At 40.1% G+C, this 21,464-nt stretch overlaps 1 protein-coding gene across 4 annotated transcripts in view; it reads right to left on the reverse strand.

Annotated features, from left to right (window-relative positions):
- IL1RAPL2 (interleukin 1 receptor accessory protein like 2) overlaps positions 1 to 21,464 on the reverse strand; it is a 350,145-nt gene that overhangs the window by 140,161 nt on the left and 188,520 nt on the right. For all 4 annotated transcript variants that reach the window (XM_038164451.1, XM_038164453.1, XM_038164452.1 and 1 more), the window contains 2 exons: positions 19,606 to 19,792; positions 13,264 to 13,417 (listed from right to left, as the gene is read on the reverse strand). In XM_038164451.1, coding sequence (XP_038020379.1) covers positions 13,264 to 13,417; positions 19,606 to 19,792 — 341 coding nt within the window. The remainder of the gene's footprint in view (positions 1 to 13,263; positions 13,418 to 19,605; positions 19,793 to 21,464) is intronic.

Below are 21,464 nucleotides of genomic sequence, written 5' to 3' on the forward strand. Positions count from 1 at the left end.
TCACTGGTGATGCTCAAATAAGAAATATGCAACCACAAAGTCAGTGTAATGGTGCAACTATATGTCAGGAACTGCAGTGTGGTCAATTTTATGCTCTTATTTGAAAGACATACATTTCCAAACACCACAGTCCTGGGGAAAATCAGCGAGGGCTCCATGCTGGATGGGGTCTGTCTGCAGCACCTCCATCCATGGCTGCATGGTGGTGTCAGGCACCACAGGGAGCTTCACGTGAGTACCAGTGCAAATGACAAGTTCCTGTCACCTTCAGCTGACACCCCACGACAGCAGCTGTGTCAGTGAGAAGCACCCAAACTTAACAACAAAGCTCTTCTCTTGCACCAAAGGAAAGCTGGTGAACACCACAATATTTAAACTCTGCAAAGTCCTTATTAAATATGACAGCAACAGCTGTAGCAGCTTGAGCACTGACAGAATGAGGGAAAGAATTAAAGCCCTTTTGAGGGTTAGAAAAAGAAAGCAAGTACCATTTTAAATATTAAAATGAGGTCTGGGCTGAACAGGGAATATAGATCTAGTGGCAGATAGCCAGAGACTTTGGAGGTGCTCAAAGCTGTTTCTCTGACCCTCCCACAACTTAATGGAAAGGAACCAACTTTCTTTCCAGTCCATATCTTCTACATTAAACTAATATATATAATTCACTCTCCTTATCCTCAGAGTATGATGTGTCCCATTAACCTCTCCCCCACATCAAGAGCTCCAGCCGAAATAAATCTCAGTATCTGCTTATGAAATGCACAATTCCCATTGAAGTGCCAGAACAGTGGATAGTGGGGAATAGAATTATTCATTTTTGGAAGGTGGAAAAAAAACAGACATTAAAAATATAACCCAAAAAAAGGCATTTTCCCCCACAAATAGAATGATTCAACAGGTACATTATAGGTATGCTCAGTTTCTATGACTCTGCTTTTCTGGAATGAAGGCAATGATAACTTTCCTTGAGGGAATTGCTGGAAGTACTTCTGTGCTTTAGCATACTGCTTCAGTCATGTGGCCATGATCTACAGGAGCTTGAACACTCCTGTATAGGAAGCCACTGACATGGAAGAGAAATTTCTCATGGATAAGTTTGTTTAAGACAAACTGTCCCAAGTGAATTAACTTCAGTATATGAGTAAACAATGAAACATTTCTTTGTGTGAGATGTATGAAACTTGTTAAAGGTGAGAACTTAACAGGCTTTGCCACTGCTAGGAGGTGTAGGAACCAGAATTCTAACCCCTGAGGACTCCAAATTTCCAGACTGCCCTCTTGACCATCTTCACTTCCCAGCAGCAGTCTGTGATCACAGTATTTCCTCTGAGTGCTGCACTGCCCAAAGCTTTAGGGCAGCTTCTCTGTCAAGTGATAGAAAAAACACTTTAGCTAGAAAAGCAGTGAATTCTCTCCCTCTGGAGAACAACACAGAAAAGCTGCAGTTTTTCCCAGAATGGAATTCTTACTATGAATGGAAAAAAGAATTTCTGAAGGGGGCACATGCTAACATTCCTCTCTGACAAAACTCATGTTTTTTTCTGAAAAGTCACATTTCTTCATCAGCCTGATACTCTGGTTACGTCTTTCACCAGTTTCAAACAGACTTTTATATCAGAAAACCAAGTAACAAAGGTCTTCCTCTCTCTCCATCCAATCCTTCTCACCGTACTTCTGAGATCCATCCCTCTCATACTGGCATCCACACCATGCTGAAGGACCCCCTGCATACCCCTCTAATTTCATTTACAAATTAAGCAGCCTGTATTTCTGCAACATGTGCCTATCCCAAGAGAAGCACAAACGGTGTCTCTAAATCAGATTGCTTTACTGCACAGCCACATGTACCAATATTTAGATAATATTCTCCTTAAAAACATCTGCCTAAATACAGCTGCTATGGCCACTTAGAGGTTACAGAGCTGTCATAGCCCTGGCAGAGTCTTGTTCCAGGTGCATTTCATCTTGCATTAAGGAAGAAAGAGCAGCATGGTAGTGTATTCCAGAGAAGCCATAAGGGCAGACACAGCTCATGGCAAATTGGTTCCTTCCCTGCCAGAAACTATCACCACTCCTGGCCCAGGATGGGCGGCTCGACTCTCTGCAACTGGATTGCTGATGCGATATGCACTGAACAAAGATGTAAACCATCTGGCGCTTGGATCTAGCTTCCTTCCATATAACCAAAACCCTTTTATCATCTCAGTCGATTATGAAATTATCTCAGACCAGTTCCTGGCAGACAGGTACCCACACAGGAGAACCAGCTCCAGCCAAGACAAAATAAAATCAGAGACCGCAGAGACCACACTGCCCTCTCTGAGGAGAAACAGGTCTTTAGGTCCATTGCTGGGCTATACCAGAAAAAAACAGTATAAGAACAGACAAGAACCCAAAGCTGCCTTAGAAATTTATTACTATATTGTTTATTAATTTTACTGTGAAATCATTTTGGTTTGCAATTTGCACTTTATATTTTCTGCACTTTCTCAGAGTACTTCAGCCTACAGGGCTTGTCATAAAAAAAACCTTGGAGAGCTTTTAATTTCAAGCTGAAGAAAAAGATGAAAAGTTAAATCACTTACTCTTGCATTCCCATTGGCTGCAAATTGATTTTATTTACTGAAACATGCTTGCATTGCGAAAACCACTCAACACACACAGTAAATAAGTCAGTACATGTAAGTCTGATGTAACGGAGCAGTTACCCAGCTCTTTGAAATAGACTGGAGTAATAAACACCTACATACAAATTCAGTTGAATGCTTATTTTTCTCTTGCTTAGAAAAGGTCAATCGATGCTATCAAAGACAAAAAATAGCTTGGTTGGTGCTGATGAAAATTAAGAACATATTTTCCATGCTGCTCCATGGTATCAAAGACAAACAAGGTACTTAACACACCCAGCATATTCTTGTACGTCCTTTCAACTTAAAAATTGCAAGGCACAGAGCAAACATTGGTAAGTTATTAGCTCCAGTTTTCTGGTGAACTTCATAAGAGCAACATCAGAGCCTGAAGCAATACTACTACTGTCAGATCTCATAAGCTAAACAGGATCAGGCCAAACAGGCACTTGAATAAGGCACCTTTGAGGATCACATCACTGCAGCAAGAAATAATGCTGACAATTCAGTAGTGAGCACTGTTCCTTCCACAGCAGAACTTTTCATCTCAGATACACAGCTACAAGTGCCAGGCAGCACAAACCAGTTTTGAAAGGCATCAACATTGTGCTGTGAAAATATTATCCTGATCTCCAGCTCAAGTTATAACAGAGCTTTTCACCTATTAAAATTTCTCTAGTCATTTCAAAGGAACAAGACAGTCATTGCTTCTGGTTCTCAAGCTTTTCTTATGAGACAAAATATTATGCAAGATTTGCAGTTTCTCTGGGTGGGAAAGCTGCATTTTCAGTGTACAAGGCAATCTGCTCACTCATGTGTATCTATCTTACCATTAGCAAAATGGTTTCAGGGGCAGTGTTATTTTGTGCCTGTGCATCTATCTGCCTATCTATTATTAATAAAGAAGAAAGAGCATCCAGCCTACACTTTCATGACGAAGGAAACCTCCTCTAACACAGAAAATGAAAGCATACAAGTTTCCTTCAGTGTGTGTGCTTTACCTCACTGTTGTTGGCAAAATCCCATCATTTACACTAAGTCACCTCCACTACTGAAAGCACAATACACTTTGAGAATGTGGCTCAGCAGCTCCTGGACTGAGCAGCAGTTTTTAAAGTGGGAGCTCATATCTGACATTTACAGTATATAGTCAGTGATTCAGTGAGCTACAGTTGCTGTGCACAAAGACAGATCATTGGAGAAATGAGCAACCCATAACGTGTGGAAGCCTTGGCTCTCCACATCAATAAATTAGACAATACCAAATAATCAATGCTATAAACTGCAAACTGGTGATTTAAGGTGGAAGGAAAAAACCATGATGTTCAAGAACATGACAGAGAACTAGGGGGCAACATAGGTCAATAAAAACTAATGCTATTTGCCATTCTAATTACTTTGCATGTTCGTGAGCCAGGAAGGCAGGCTGTGGAGCTGTAAGTGAAGCGCCAAGAGTACTGACACTATATATAATTCATAGACTGCAGCATATTGCTACATTCCTCACTGCCCTTAGAACTTGCAGTTTCTCCAGGAGATATGGAGGTAATACTTAATGTTTATCTTCCAAACTCATTTTTCATGAGCCCTGTATTAACAGGTCACTCTGGTGAATGGAAAAGTCATCAATCTGGATCACGTGAGGAACTGCAAACAAAGGGGCTTTTATCCTTGTGGATATATTTTGTTGTCACTTCAACAGTGACACAGTTCACACAGCAACCATGAATGGGCACATGCATCCCTCAGACACTGTGCAGATCCTCAGCTTACAGACTCTGATAAGGTGCTCCTGAAACCAGAAGAGTTGCTCTAATTTATCAGGACCTTGCTGGGTGTCAGGTGAAAAAGAGATGTTACAAGACAGAAGAGGACTGGCACTTCTTCCAGGTGAATGGGCACCCCCATTGTACTGACACCATGCTCTGGACTGAATTACCATGCTCTGGACTGAATTTTTCTGTTGACTCTTTGCAGACACAGAAGTTGCTACAGATTTATAACGGGGTTTTGCATGGTTGAACAATAAATACTTGAAAAAAGCAAAGAAATTGCTCCATTTTCCAAATGGGGTCACAAGCAAATGGACACATTTCTCTTGATGGATCATACTGGGCTTTGCCTGAGGTAGCTGGAAAAACTAAAGTTACTACAGAAATCAGTGGCAATTAAGTCTGCTTTGACCACAGAAACATGCTTAGCTATCTACAGGAGTTAATAGGATGCCAGACATCTAACAAATCCAAATTGAAATAAAGTTTTAAGATAAATACATTACTGTATTACAGAAAGCTAATATTTACAAAACAAAGACTTTGGTAAAAATTAATACAAATCACATAAAATATATCAAAACTCTTAATTGTTGGCACTTCCTATATGTAGCTTTAAAAAGATTGTTATTTTGGTAATGGTTTGAGAACCCAGCTGTGAAATTCATTTCCTGGTCTTAAGTACTGTATTTGTCAGCACTTAACCCATTTCTGCCTTGCTGTCTCTCACAGAAATGAAGGTTTCCTTTAGAAAATAAAAATACTAGAAGATGCAATGCATCATTTATAAGAAAGTGCAGTAGAGGAAATGCTAAGAACAGTATCTCCTACTACAGATCTTTTAAAGCTAGGGGACTCTCAGTAAAAACTTAATTTGGGCAGGCTTTTTGCTGTCCTTTGCATTTAATGAAAAAGTGATTCCCTGACTGTGTCAAGATATTGCAAAGAGATGAAGTCTTGCTATGGAAAGGTGTAATTTATATGAGCAAGTAAATGTTACTTGACATATGACATGTCAATATTAGAAGTGAACAGGAAGGATTTTCTATTCCCAAACCATCTGCAGTGTCCCTCCCAGAAGAAAAAAAATTATGCAGATTTAACTTTTTCTTTTTAAGATTTCATTTCCGAATTAACAAGTATCTAATTTTCACAGTTGTTAGAACTGCAGTCACAAGCAAGCTGCTTTTCTCTTTGTCCATTTTTTTTGCAAATATCTTCCCCTGAACAATTGGTTTCTCCAGGTTCTTTTAATTTATTCTCTTTTGGACTCAAATATTGGTAAAAGCTCTGTTAGGCAAAGCATGTTATCCAGGAGGAAGAAAGGCCTTTCTGCATCTACCACTATAAATGCAGTTCATTAGTCAATGGAGTGTACCAACACTATGAGCTAAAAAAAAAAAAAAAGGAAAATCTTACCAGTTTTTATCTCCTTTCACTGCTTACGTTACATTTGAGGGCAATCTGAAAATGCACACTTTATTTTGAGCTCAGCAGCCCTGGTTGGTTAATCACTGTATCTTTCTTTGTGACACTATTTGGGTAGTGATACCTAAAGCCACCATGGCACACAGGCAGGTGCCAGGAGAGCCCCAGTGTGAACCCCCTTCTCCCTGCATTCTCCCAGGCCAAGCTGAGATCCAGCCTCATATCAGCCAAGGAAACTGGGTGCAAACATCCATCTCCCCCTTGCTCCAGGAGCTTTCTGCACAGGGATTTGCTCTTTGTATTACAAAGTATGGGAGGGAGTTCCAACTTATGGATAAAATTGCCTGTTACAAACAAAAATGAGTTCTAAAATAGAAAGTGCCAATATTCCAGTGTTCCCTGCAGCTCCCCATGAAGTTACAGGGAGCAGGAGTTGGGCTTTCAGCTGGAAACAGCACATTTTTTTTGCCAAAGGGGAGCTCTGGTTGGAGCCCTTGCATGGGATACAACAGGGGACAGGCATCCCGGGCCATATGCCAGAAGTGACAGGGTCTGCCAAGCACTGGGAGTGAGCTGAACGTTGTTCACAGCAGGCAAAGAAAGGCCAAAGCTACCAAGCCAGGAGGGGAGGGAAAGAATAAAAAGCATGTCCCTACAGCTGCTGACAGCTTCAATATCACTTTAGAATTCTGGTGAACACTAAACAGGCGAAATTTTTCTTTTGGAGATGTGGAGCTAAACAAATAGAGCTCTCAAGAAGGAGCATCTGCTTCCAGAAAAAGGGAGACAGCTCCAAGTACAGCAAACACTTCCCATGCCTGCCAGCAGTGGCGATGCAAGGGAGTGAGGAGCAGCAAACCCTGAAGGCCAGACCAGCTACTGCCATCCGCACGTCACCATGGCCTACCTTGGAGTGCTTTTCAGGCTGCTTCATCAGGAAAATTCACAGGCTGCTTTAGGCTTTCCTTGAAATGTTTTCTGCTTTATTTGAGACAACAGACTCTCTGACCCATGCTTGAAAATACAAACAAATAAGGGAGAGGGGAGCTAACAGCTCTCATCAGAGCTGCTGGCCAAAATCAACAATAAAGCACCACTGCACTTCAAGCAACTCCCAGATCCCAGGGATTGGGTGAGATATTGAGTGCTGACAGGAACCAGAGCTTGCATTTGGGGAAAATTTTGGTATTTCACAAGAAATTTCCTGCAAAACTTCAATTAAAAAAATTAATAGAAACATTCAAAACACCTCATTTCAGAAATGCTGAAAAAATTTAGTAATATACATTAGTAGCTATATGTGTTATCAAAAATAGTACAGTCACAAGTCAAAATAAAATATATTGGCTTACAACAAAGAAGTAATTTGACATAACAAAATCAGAAATATGAAGTGTTGCAATATGACCTTTGCTGTTAAAATTACATAAATCAAAAGTAATGTTATTTTCACACAATGCTCTAATTGATGTCACTGCCTTATTTGATGATAAAACAGTGCTAACAATACCTATTTCATCCCATCTCCAAAGAAAAGGCTCTGGAGCTCAGAAAATAAAGCAACAATGGGGGAGTGGGAGCATGTCCAGCCTCCATCCGGATCTGGAGAGGCTCTGCCATCTCTGCAGAGTGCAATGCCAGGCAGAGAGGTCAGAGTTAGTCTGGATACCCAAAGCCATGCAAACATGCAGACTGGCTCTGCTGGAAAAGCTCCCTCCCAGCTAACTGAGGAACCCCTGCACACCAGAGCTCAGGCATGTCCAAGCACAGGACCTGTCCCTGCACAAAACTGCAGGGGATGTTCAGTTCAGCTTCTGCTCCTCAGCCACCTGCTTTTTTAACCTGAGTCTTATGCTGGCCCTGCTTTTACTTACATTTACAAATCATATTCAGAGCTCAGTGACCTTTCAGAGCTAAACTGGATTTTTGGATAAGTAACTACTCAAGCAACACTGAACCATTTCATAAATTCATTGCACATTAATAAACTGTTTCTGTCAAAAGACAATGCCGTTGGGAGGGAATCACAATTACATGTTTTCAGATTTTTAAGTAAACACCAACTCTTACATTTGACACCATTAGAGTAAATCCCTTATAATAGTCTCAATTCCAAAGGACTTGGAAGGACTTCCATATTTCAGCTCAGTTTAAATAAGCTTTTAATTTATCTTAAACACTTTTTGTCATGGTTGTTCTGGAAACTGTCAGCAGCCAAAAATGTTGTCAGTCAGCATGTCATTTATATGATTGTGGTGACAATACTTTGTCCACCATAAACTGATAAGGCCTAGAGTGCACTGACAGATTACTGCAGGTATAAATTTGATTCTGATCAGCACTCAGTTAATGCCACCAATGTGTCACTAGCCTCGACTTCTAATAACGTAAAGCAGCATATCCAGTTCACAGAGGATTAAAAATGGGCAGAAAAGCAACCACTACCAAACGGTAGACATACTTTTAGCTCATATCCTCACTTGTTTTGTGGTAGCTTCCCTCTCTACAGCACTAGAGCTGCTGGAAAATCCAGCTAATTGTTTGCTCTTCTAAATCCAATTCACCCACTTGGTTTAACAATAGCAAATGACCATCAATTACTTTTGCTAATAAAGGGACTCCAAACCCACAAGCAAAATCTAGCAGCAGCAGCAGGTATAATTTGAAAAGTGAGAGATGTAATCAGACTTGAAAGAATTTAATTGAAAAACTATGATCAAAGAGTGAATTCGGGCAGAATCATTCAACTCAAGTAGCCATGTGGAATAATTTGTCATTTACGATGGTCAAAACAAATATTGCTGCACAAGTGACTTTTAGGAACAGCCAGCATTTTAGCAGCCTGTGAAGAATATGACAGAGTAGAGGATGAAGGAAACTTGGAGGACAGAGCTCCTGGACAGAGTGGTCCAGTAACTCCTGCATGTCACTCCAATCCACTACCAGCAGTTTATGAAGTCGGTCAGATGGCCACCTTCTGCTGTCATACTGGAAAATAATTCACCAGTACAAGCTCACAAATCATGTCTTTCCACAGGCAGCAGAAAGAACAAGGCAACTTCTCCCACTAGCACAGCTGTCCCTGAAGAAATACATCCCTGCAAACAGCCTCATCTGCCAGGGGCACCTGGGCCATGCTGTGAGAGCAGGCTTTGCTCTCTTCTGAGAGGCATCACCCTTTCCCAAAGCTCCAAGATATGTCTCCTTGCATCATCTTCTCAGCCTGTGCCCTTACAGACCAGTGTTCCAAAGCAAAAAGAGTGCTGAAGGAGCAGATAAACACAGCAGGTGTTTTTCACAATGGCACATTTTCACCCTCAAAGCTATTGAAATATTGCTGTGCATCAAGACAGAGTAAACTTGTTGGTAGAGCTGGGGAAAACAGGAAGATGCAGAAATTGCCTTTCAAAACCAAATTGCATTCTAATTTTTTTTTCTTTTAACCTGAATAGTATAACTGTTCTTTAATAAATGCTGGCATTTACAATACTCATTAAAATGTTTTTGATTGTTGATATTCCTGAATAACTGTAATTTTAATAAACTCTAATAATGTAGATTATCTGTAACTTTATATTAGTGCATTCAGTTTTTTTTCTAAATGGGTACACTCTAATTTATTATCTAATTAAAAACTGAGTTTCTGTTACATTTTTACACTTTAGAACCCTAGATCACAGTTTCTAATCTCACTTGTTTGTCACTCTAAAGCTACCAAAGAAGCAAAGTGAAATGTTATCAATATATTTTTTTACATAGACTGAAGGGTTACGTGTTATTTGCTAAGAGATAACACTGTTGTCATGTTTCTTCAGCAAAAAAGGCTGACAAGACTTGTTTCACATCTGTCTGCATAATATAACAAACCCATGAAGAACCAGTGATGAAAAATCTGGTTTGTTGACAATCTATTATTGTTAAATGCACCCAAACACCAAGATTTAGGCACTGCTCATTAGTGCTGTATTGTAGCTCAGGATTTTTTCCCTATAAATACTGTGTGTCAAAATATTTTTCAAATATGTTCTAGGCTGCAAGCCTTTCCCTTACAACCCCAAAGAGCTACAACCCCTGAAGCCCTTTATCAACTGAATGCAACTCAGCTGTTCATTACCCACCCCAGCCAGATGATGACACTGCCACCCCTGTGTCCAGCTGCCCCTTCCTGCCAATGCCATCTGCCCTGTTTGCTTTCTGCTCTGCTCACCTACCAATACCACTCAGGTCCCCCTGGGTGCCTTCCCCTGGCCAGGCATCACACATTGATAGCTTTCAGTTTCCACCTAAGACTCCCTTAGACTCGAAGACATTTCTTTCTTACAAATTATTTCATAGTTGTTCATATCATGACTAAGCCACAGAAGAAAGGGAGGAGGAACTCCCCTCCTACCTCTAACTGGCCCACTGAGATCTTCTAGCTGGGTCTGCAAAGGCCAGAAGGCAAGACAGGATCCAAGGAAAGCACACCGTCCTTGCAGCTCCCTGCCACAGGCACAGCCACTAAGACAATTGTGCTGACACTTTGGCACAGCAAATTAAGGGAACACCTTCTAATAGCTCTAATGACACCACTGGACTTGGCTGGATAAATAATAAAGCAGGGTTGTGTCCCCAGTTGAAAGCCTCTACTTGAAATAAATCCTCAGGCAGCACTGATATAAACACCAAACAGGCAGACATCCTTCACTCGGCCCACAGCTGCTCGCTTGTCTGCTGTTAACTTGGATCAGGCTGGCTTGTGGGATCACATCTTCAGCAGAACTGCTGCATTTGTCTGGGATCTCATTAACTATTCTGATTAGTGTTACCAACAGCAAGTTAAAATGGTGCATCTGGCTCCTGCACCTTGAAATTTTCCTAAAGCTTTTGATGTAGTTCTGTTATGACAGCACTGCATTTATTCTGATTTCAAGTTTCACTGTTTAGATGCCCATTCTGCATTTAGCTATGAACAGCAAATATTTCATATTGCTATTTACATAACTACCAGAATCTTCACAAAGGATTAAAAACCTCATGTACCATATTTGAAGTGACTTCAAAGAAGAAAAGATCCTTGTCTTACAATCAAGAGATAAATAACTTCATCCACCTAACTGGTGCACTTTGTACTGTGTACTTCAGCAAACGCCTGAAAGACTACAGGGAATCTAAGCCAGCTTCCCCTCTCTCCATGGCTGTGAATCTCTCCTTGCTCAAAGAAGACATGGAGTTACTCATTTCACTTTCAGAATAACTCTTCAATAACAATTTCAGGTTACCATGGCTGCTAGCAGTGCCCAACAGAGTCTTTCTGTTCAGAATCTTTATGTTAGAGGAAGTCAGACACTTGCCAATAAATGCCAATTCAGACATGGTAATAAGTACCAGTAATAGAAACAGCATCAAAAAACTCCTTCAGAAGAAAACAGCAGGCAAGATCCTTTTCTCCACGTCTGTGCGGCAGGCTAGCAGAGACAATTCTACCCTAGCCTTCAGCAGTATTTGCTAACAGTGATTTTAAAGACCAGCAGGTTCAGAAGTCAGAGCTCTGGTTCTCCCTCTAGCTTCTCCGGGTACAATATTTTGATGAGAACTCATTTTCAGACAGATGAAAAATGGGGCCCAGTGCAACACCAATTCCATTACAAGAAAGACCTGGACATACTGAGATGAGTCCTGAAGGACCATAACATGTATTCAACCAAGTCCCTGGGGATGTCATGCACCTGCTCCCAGCCTGTGGTCTGATCTTAGGGGCCCCTACCTGGCTTGGACAGCCACATAACACAAGAAATCCTTTGCTGTTTGTTGTACAAGTTTTCTTTGACCTCTCTCCCACAAAGATTTAAACCTACACAGATGTAAAATTCACCAAGTGAAACAAAACAAAAACAGGAGAAACAAACTGCTCATTCAAGCTGTCATCTGTAGCTCTTATCCACATTTTTAGGTTTTCATTTACATAAACTTACTAGCTTCTTTCAGATATCTAGAGAGATTCAACCAGCAAACACATAGCACCAGAAATGTCTCCCAAACATATCCATCTGGAAAAGGTGTTTACAAACATATGTGCTTTTATAAACTAAACAAAATTTAGTGCAACATACATCCAGACCAAATTAAAAGAGAAAAAAATCTTCTCCTTCTCAAGCATTTTGCAAAAAGGAGAACACATATATTTCATACTTACATTTTTTGTAATGCAGATAATAAACTTTTTTAATAAGAGAAATAACTGTAATAAATACTATATTTAGCTTAGGACAAATTCCTTAAATTGTGAAGTATAAATACACCACAGTGTTTAAATAATGAAGAGAACATGTGACTTCTAGCAAGGTCATGATGAGAAGGAAAGCATAGAATACCCATCATGAGGAATTGAGTTAAATGCATCTCATTTTCACTTTGTCAAATTTAGTTCACATTCTGGTTGAAGACCAGCATGCTACTTAGGGAAGCAACTACCCACAAAGCAGGTATTATATCTTCATGCATTATGTCTTCTTTCATATCTCAGGTCTAGGATCAGGTATGTCAAATCAGTACTTTAGAGCTCTGTTCATGACAAAAAATGGACAATAAAGGGTCACATGACATAGGGCACACAGGGAAAAGAACTCACTGAAAAATGAGAGTAATTATAAGAATAAAAAATCAGATTCCACTCAAAATAAAGGGAAGACTTTTTTTCAAGAACATTTAAGAAACATCATATGGAATAATTCAGTTTGATATAAGAAAGAGGAATGCTACCAGTCACTGCTTTGAGTAGGGCCCTATTTTAATTAGTATGTGGGGAAGATACCTAACCATTTGTTTATATGGTTTTGTGGGAAAGGCTGAAGAAAACCTCAACCGTTTTCAGGTACTTGGAAAGTTCCACAGGCACAGAAGGCAAAATAATAATTATAGATGTCATACTGTACAATGAGACGAAAAGGGAGCAAGAATATATCAGTAGACAATACTTATTTTAGCTGTTCTTTTTTGATACCTAGCAAAAATAGACAGAAAAATACTGTTGTCTGGTAAATACTTCATGGAGTCAGAACCATAGAGTGTATGACCTCCTGACAAGCAGGTTACTTTGTTTTGACAGTCCAACATTGCTAACTTCATTCTTGGAATAGGTTGTGCCATACTCTTCACTAAATACAATCCCTAGACCAAAAAAGCTGATCATCATAAATTAAAGGAAAGCTTAAAATATGAAGCATTTCCAGGTTTTGTACGGAGCAAAAGGCAGAAATACTCTTCTGTGGAATTTTAGAAGATCTTGATATAAATTTCTCTGAGTCTGGGACTGCTCAGCTACTGGGATTTGCTTTGGATTTATTTCTGTCAAACAGATTCACTGACAGATTTCACCGACACATGAATACCATTTTTTTCTTATTATTTCAAAGCTGTAATTTTTTCTCCTATTGGCATAGAAAAAAGATTCTTACCAGTAACCTTCAATTCAACCGTCCTTCGTATAAGCTTGCCTTCAAACTTTAGTTCACAGGTATAATTTCCTCCATCTTCTTCCTGGACCTCTTGAATTAAGAGAGTATTTCCCTTCTGAATAACAACGCTTCTCCACATTTTTGGCTCACATTCCTGCAGAAAAAAAATAAAACAGTGACAAAATTACCTGGCTTGTACAGCATAAGACAGGGTTGTGTGATCATGTTTTCAGGATTATACATAAGGAAACAACCACCTAGATATATTTCACACTTAAAATTCAAATATAATTTCAGAAAGCAGAGAGATCTGAAACTGGAATTAAATTAAAGAGTGAAATTAAACAGAAATTTTTTTAAGGTTCAGTTATTCCTACAGTATCACATGGGCTGTGTTTAATACATGTTCCCCTTAAGCAATGGTTAAGCACCTTCTTTTTCTTCATAACAACTGCCAAGACCTCTCCTTTAGGATGGACCATTAAAATATGTCTCTATTTGAAGGAGTAAGGGCAACATCTGTTAAGAGTTAGCCTGAAGGCAAATTTTATACATAGTCCCAGGCCAGAACCATTTACCAAGAGAAGAAAACAGGAAGAACAGCAGTTTTTTGAGAGAATTCAGAACCCTGATTTCCTTACAGCCTTATTTCTCATCACTGGCTTCTCCAGCATCTGATGAGCTTTGATTCAGTCTTTTCCCATCACCAGGCACTTTGCAACATCACCCCCCATGCACTCTGTGATGCAGGACATGGCACTGGGAGCCTGCAACTCTCACAGACTTCACCCACACAGTCCTTAGCTGTTTGGCAGATTTAGATTCATTGCTACAAACTGTGGTCCTACTGGAACCACACTTGAGTCCTTCTGGATAGGGGTGATACAGTGCAAGAAGAGGCTCTCCCTTTCCTAATAACACTGGATCTTTGCAGGCAGATCAGTCACTTTCCATATGAACAGCACTCATGGCTGAATCATTCTTGGAATGCTCTGAACTAAAAGCACAGTCCAAATCTAATCATTGTCTCTTGAAAATGGCACCTTAAGATTATGTATTTATTGCCTCTAAATACCTTTAATATCAAGCCTGTTCTCCCTGCAACAAAACCATATTTTTTGAGTTCTCTAAAGCACTCAGTAGTCCCAGCAGCTCCAGAGGCTCTGGCTAATCCTGTACCCAGGAAACACAAAGCAACCCAGGACCTGAATACCTTCAATGCCTCTCTACTCCCTCTCTAAAGGTGGCAGCTTGGAATAAGTTCTCAGACTGCTGCAGTCTCACATCAGTTACATCAGGCTCAGCAACTTCAGAGACTGGTGACATGCCCACACCTATGCCCCATTTTCTGCTCATCTGCAACAGCAGTGTCAGAAACACAGGAAACAAAATAGAACAAAGCTTTCTCTTAAGAAAACAACCAAACAAGAAAATACATCAACATGCAAATATATCCTACCACAGTAAGAGATCAGCGTGACACAAACATTAATTTTTCATGGACTCCATACGCATTCCAAATCCATGTCAGATTCTAAATTCAAGGACCATGACAGAGAAATAAAAAGACAGGACTGAGAGTTTCTGTCCTTGCACTTGAAAAGGGAGCACTAAAGAGTTCTCCCTGTCCCTAGGAGGTAAATTCAGCTACAATATAATCAGGTTTCAGATTTGGGAGCTGTGCAACACTACTGCAGGTACCAGAGTGATCAGCACATCTCTCTGTTTCCCAAGAACAGCTTTAAGGGAAGCATCATCTTGTCTCGCAAGTGAACTTTAGTTAACACTGGTGATAGAGAACAGCTAGAACCCAGATCCCATCTACTGTGCTGAGACTCACTCAGGACACAAATCTGAGCCAGGAAATGCCATTTCCTGGCATTAATAAATCATTTCTGATTTGAGATCGAAATTTTGGATCTATTGAAAAGTACATAAACCACCTACTTGGCATAACTAAATCTGAACACTGGGCAAAGAATACGATTCAGTCCTATTCAATCCTAATTTAGAAGGAATACAATTCCCAGAACACACAAAGTAAGCATATTTCAGATATGCACCCTTTAGTGCACCACTGAAATAACCTGTGTTACCAGTTTTACATTTGCTACTTTATTTTTAAAAGCATAGGAACAAAGAGATGGAAGATACATTTTTATGTTTTATATTTTTATAGAAAGCATAAAAAGTTTGCAATAAGACAGATGACACTATAGGGAGTAGAGGAAGGATTTACTACTACAGAGAGTAATAATTTAGCAAAAACAATGTTTGTGCTATTGTGGTTTTACAAAGAGGAGTTGTTTTGGTGGAATTGTACCACTAATTTCCTTATTATTTCTTTTTGTATCTTCTTGAAGCACTTCTTATTAAAGATTATTTATAAGCCTTTCTTTCCCAAATTTCAGCGAATTATTTTTTATTCTGCTGACTATGCAGGCTTTACAAAAGTATGTTGAAAATACTTGTTTATATATTTAATACACAAAACTAAAAGCAAAAAAGGGGAGAAGCTGGAAAATGGCTGAGAAACAAAATTCTTACTAGTTTTTATATTCTGAAAACAATCCAGATTTTACTGTCGGAGGTCTGCTAATTTCCCTAAAAGGGTAAGTGCTCAATTGTATGACTCATTTAATGGAATCACAGAATAGTTTGGGTTGGAAGGGACCTTACAGATCATCTCTTTCCAACTCCCCTGCATGAGCAGGGACAGCTTCCAGTAAACCTGGTTGCTACAAGCCCCATCCAACTGGTGTTGAACCCTTCCAGGGATGGGGAGTCCACAGCTTCTCTGGGCAACCTGTGCCAGTGCCTCACCACTCCCACAGGAAAAAAAAAATTGATATCTAATCTTAATCTATCCTCCTTCAGTCCAAGGCCATCCCCTCCTGTCCTTTCACTATGTGCCCTTGTGGAAGGTCCCTCTCCAATCATCTTCTAAGCCCCCTCCAGGTATTGGAAGGTGCTCTAAGTTCCCCCCAAAGGCTTTAAACAATTAATTGCTCTTTTCTGCTTTTGCAATATGTTTACCTGCGAGAAGAATCTGCAAGTTTCTTTTTCTAGACTATTTACTTTCCTTAGACATCTGAAATGTTTGGGGTTTTTTTCCTCCCAGTAATTAAGGTGTGCACTATTATGCTTCTTTTTCTCTTCCTTGAAATCTAAGTGGCAGTACCTGAAAACTCTATTTTTCTGGGTACTTAACAACTACCTGTCCTTCACCTGACATTTTGATTGTTCTCTTAGCCCTCCTTTCAGCCCAGTAGCAGAAAAGACATGATGGAAATGGATTAAGATTCCACACTCAAGATGTAATATACCTTTTCCCTCTGCCAGCTGATTTTTCATGAAACTGCTCTTACTCTTAAATCCCATTCATTCAATCATGCCTTGACACACACATTTACTATAAAAAAAATCCCACACATCTTGTCAAAACAGTTTTAATTGGCATAACTGAGCTGAGCATATATCAATGGTATTAATTGGGGAAATCTTTAAAAATAAACATTTAATGCAGTGTAATTCTAGCCAGAAGTGAAGCTCATACTACTGTTAAAATAAATCCTCGCAGCAAATGCTGTATTACGCACTGGGAGTGCATGTGGAATTCTATTCAGGCATAATTAAGAGCATGTTTAAATTACAGTTAACTCCCAGTAAATCGATGCAATTACTGGCTCAGATTCATTAATCCCTCAACACAGAGAAGCCTTTTAGAAGGCAGAGCAGGTTCTGCACACAGTAGGCAGGCACCATCAGTGTCCTGTCTGATGGTATTCCACAGGTCAAGTCCAAACTCCCTGACTACCAGTGAATTGGAAGGTTCTCATGAGCACAAGGATTTTTCTTTTTAACAGAAGGAATAAAGAAGGAAATCTCAAAGACTTCCTCATATTTATTTATCTATCTAGTGTTCTGTTTTGAACAATTTATCCTCCCTGCCGGGGCGAAAATCTCTAAATATTCCAGCATAATGGAAAGGAATACCCCCTCCTCCCAGTGGCTCCCACCAGTGCCTCTGGAGCAGATTTACTCAAGAAGGTGGCTTTACATACATATCAAGCTTAAAATCCACAGGATTTTGAGGAGGATCCAGGGTGCTATGACCAGAAATAGATGCCTTCTTTGGAAAGTGAGGGTCAGATCCAGATGCAGGATAACACTTAACACTATTCTTCAGGAGAAGGGACCTGCTCTTTGTTACTCACATTGCCTCCCACAGCATGCTCTTAAGTCCCAGACTGCAGTTTGTAGGGGTTATCCCAGTATTCACCAAATTATTTTGAATTCCATATAATTATATATTTTCTAGTAATTGGACTTTTGCTCTTTTGAATATGCAGACTTGTATTAACAGAGACATAATAATCTCTAGAATATCCAAAGTGCTGTTCAGAAATGAGTTTCGAGGGATACCTGACATACCTGACATACACACCTTCTGTGCAACATTATTACTGTGACTGCACACTGCTGAGCTTCCTGACTCAGGTCGAGGTAACAAAGATGTTTCTCCAAGAGCCCAACTGATAACTCGTTATTGATAATTATAGCTGTGAAGGTGTATGTAGTAGGTAATCTCACCCATGTCTCTTTTCACTGCCAAGCCAGACTGCAATTGTCTCACTGTTACCATCCAATGACATAAAGTCTGTTCAGTTTCACCTCAGTGATGATTTTACTCCAGCCTGGTGTCACATAAGCTGTGTGTGACACCCAGACAACACGGGTGGAATTCTGGAACAGATCTTTCCACTCCCTGTCTTGGTCAATACAAAGCACCACTGGTGTGGGGCTGCACATGCATCTTCTTTAGACTCATTTCTGCTCCATGACAGCTGAAGATCATTTCTGCCAGACTATTTTTCAGTGTGCTTTTGCAAAAAATTGAGATCTTCAGTGGTCTGGTGTTCAGTAATACCGAGGTAGAGAGGGCAATAAAGAGCTTCTCTTCAGTATCCTCTTTGCTCTGAGATTTCAGACTTCATGTGCAGAGCCAGGAATTGGAATCAATTATCCCTTTGAGCCCCTTCCAACACAGGATATTCTATGATTAACTAAATACATATAATTGACATATGAACAGCACTGAAGATATCAACCCATATGCTGAGAGAAAGAGCTTCAACTGTTGAAAGAAAAACTTTGTTCACACTGACAGTGGATTATGGCACACATTTTGTTACTATAAAACATAACATGTGAGATTTCTGTAAAAAAAACAAATAAATGACGACTTTTATAGTTGCTCTTTTCAGCTGCAACCTGCTAAGGAGGAAAAAAATCTGCTAGTCTGCCCGTATTACTTATTTCATACAAAATAATTGTCTTTAAAGAATGTTATTAAGGTTGGGAAATCAAGGACTCCAGATTTAGATTTTAACTAGTTTGTATGTTATTGTCTGTATTACCTGAACCAAGCTTATGCTAAACTCTATTTCCACAGATCCCACTGAACTCTTCCTTTTGCCCAACTATTTCTGGTTCCTTCTGACTCTCAGCTCTTTATTCTTCTCTACTGTTTCTTGCATCATCAGTTGAGGGTATTAGCCCTCAACTTATATCTAAGGGCTTTTCAAATATCAGACTTCTACCCCAGTCAAGATAACAGGCAAAATTTGCCAGACCTTGCTGTGGTCTCATTACCTGATGTTTGCCAGCCAACCCCTATTTTACTCATTCTCCTGCTTTCTTGGGGAGCTACAGAAACACATCACCAGTACATCTGCTTATGAAAGTGGTGTATGATACTTGACAGTCCCTGGAGAAGGTGCAGGCAGATGAGTTACCTGGAAAGTAGTAAAAGTATCTAACTGACCTCAGTTAAAATGAATTGACTTCCTGACAGTTACTCAATGAACCTCAGCTGACTTCTGTGCAGACTCCAGGAGACACTGGTAAAAATTTACAAGTTTTGGTGAAATTAGCTGACAAACTCCATAAAAATTAATTGGCAGAACAAGTGGAGCTGGTGGTGCTGACATGCCTTTGGCTCCATTGCAGGTGCCTCCCTTTGTTTCTACTCCAGTGTCGTGCAGGGAGACACCACACCCAGGTACAAACTGGCACAGAGGCACTGTGGTTTGGGAATGTGGTACTGCTGATAGAGAAGGCCTGTGAGCTCTTACAGAACATCCTCACTGATACTGATTTCTGCTGGACAATGACTATGCTGGGTAGTTTTACCTGCAAAACTGTCACACTGGGAAAACACTCTCCAGACCAGTCACAAACCACCAATGCCTCAGAGAAAGTCAGCTCTAAGCCTCAGACTGAAAACAGTGGAAGTTTTGAACAGTTTCAGCCCAACAGCAATAAGACAGCAATGGTTACCTTGTACCACACCACATCTGGCTCTTGACTGGCTGTTTTGTAATCCTCAATATCAGGACAGGAGATTGTCTTTCTCTTAGTGACTTCTGATTTTTCCAGGTATCTGATCTTGCTGTTGTAGCAAAGCCCAGATTCATTCTCAGCTACCGTCAAGGACATGGACACCTTCATGCAATACGTTGAGTTTCTGCAGGGACAGAAAGATGGTTTCATTTATCCTGCCTTCTTTTTCACCATGTTTGTTTTGGCACAGAAAGTTTCTTTGTCAAGACCTCATTTTCACAAACACTGGAGTGACACATTCAAATAGTGACAGCCATGCTGTGCATTTCCAGCACAGAAGAATTACTAGGAAACATGAAGGCTCACTTCTGACTGACTGTGAAGACTATGAAGAACCTTGAAGAAATATTGTTGACAAGTGATCCAACCCAGTACAGCAAGTTCGAGCTCGCAAGTCTATGAACACAGGAACCGGCTGGCACCTCAAATGTTGGTCAGGATACACAGTCCCATTTCCTCTGTATCCCCCCACACTTATCCTCACCTTTGCTCTCTCCCACATTCAGGAGATTTCACTCCAGTGTGCAGTGCTATACGTTTGAGAAGAAGGGTTATGTGCTGGATGTTAAATCACATCACACAGGAAGGATTTCTCCCTGAGAAGGAACCCCTGTACAAAATTCTACAGCACATGATACTGTGGTGGGTTGACCTGGACCAGCTGCCAGCCTCCCACCAGCTGCACCCTCCACTCCCCTCACCAGGATGGGGAGGAGAAAATAAAATGAAAAAGCTAATGGATCAAGAAGAAGACAAGGAGACCACTCACTCATTATTGTCACAGACAAAACAGACTTCACTTAGAAAATAAATGTTTTTATATATTTTGAAATATTTTTCAGACACTAAAGATGCTGACTGCTCACTCCCACCAACTAAACCCAGGATAGTGTTTTTTATTTTAAAAAAGTCCAAAATGCTCCATGACAAATCTTCTCTTACATTTCCTTCTGTCAAGGGAGCCTGTAGTTGGGAAGAAAATAAAAAGATCTACAGGGACACTTCACCAGAGCTCAAAGCTTCATGCTAAACAAGTGCTGGCAAAACACTACACATGGGCTCTTGTCAAAGGTGTGGCATGAGCAGGCATTGGCAGACAGAGCCATTTGCAAGGCAAATCAGGAGGCAATCTTCAGAAACATCCCATTTTTAGCATCATTAGTGTTATACATTCAGCAAAACAACAGACTTTGTCCTTCCTTCTCACTTCTCCTCATAATGCCACCTGTACATCTGTGTTATAAAATTGGTGGATATTTTGCCCATTCCCTCACCTCTGAGTGAAAAGGCTCACTTTGTACACTGACGTGATGTGTTTCAGTTGCGAGTCTATAATAAAGTCTCATTCTCACAAACTGCACAAAACATATTATTTTACCTGAAAGAAAATTTCCCTGGACTGAAAACAGTCCATCATTTGGGGTGGGCTTATATAATTTAGGGAAAATAAGTCAACTTTCTCCTAAATTACCTTCTGAAAAGTGCTGCCCTTCTTGTAGGAAGAAAACAAAACATATTTGAGAGTTTTTACAGCAATGAAAATCCACAAAGTATGGACACAACCACTCAGTGTAATCAATAGTAATTAATCAGTAATTATTATTTAGCTTTCCTGAATGACTAGAAGTATTACTGAGTGCAAGTAAGGTCACATGTGCTCAGTAATAATGATCCAGGCTAATAAAAAATAATGTCTTTGAATAGTTGTCCATTACTTGGTGTTATTTAATAGTGCTGCATTTTCTACTAACAATCTTGCATTATTTAGATTGCATTTTGAACAGCGCTGGAGGCTA

This window comes from Motacilla alba, chromosome 4A (assembly GCF_015832195.1).
Source record: "Motacilla alba alba isolate MOTALB_02 chromosome 4A, Motacilla_alba_V1.0_pri, whole genome shotgun sequence".
NCBI lineage: Eukaryota > Metazoa > Chordata > Aves > Passeriformes > Motacillidae > Motacilla > Motacilla alba.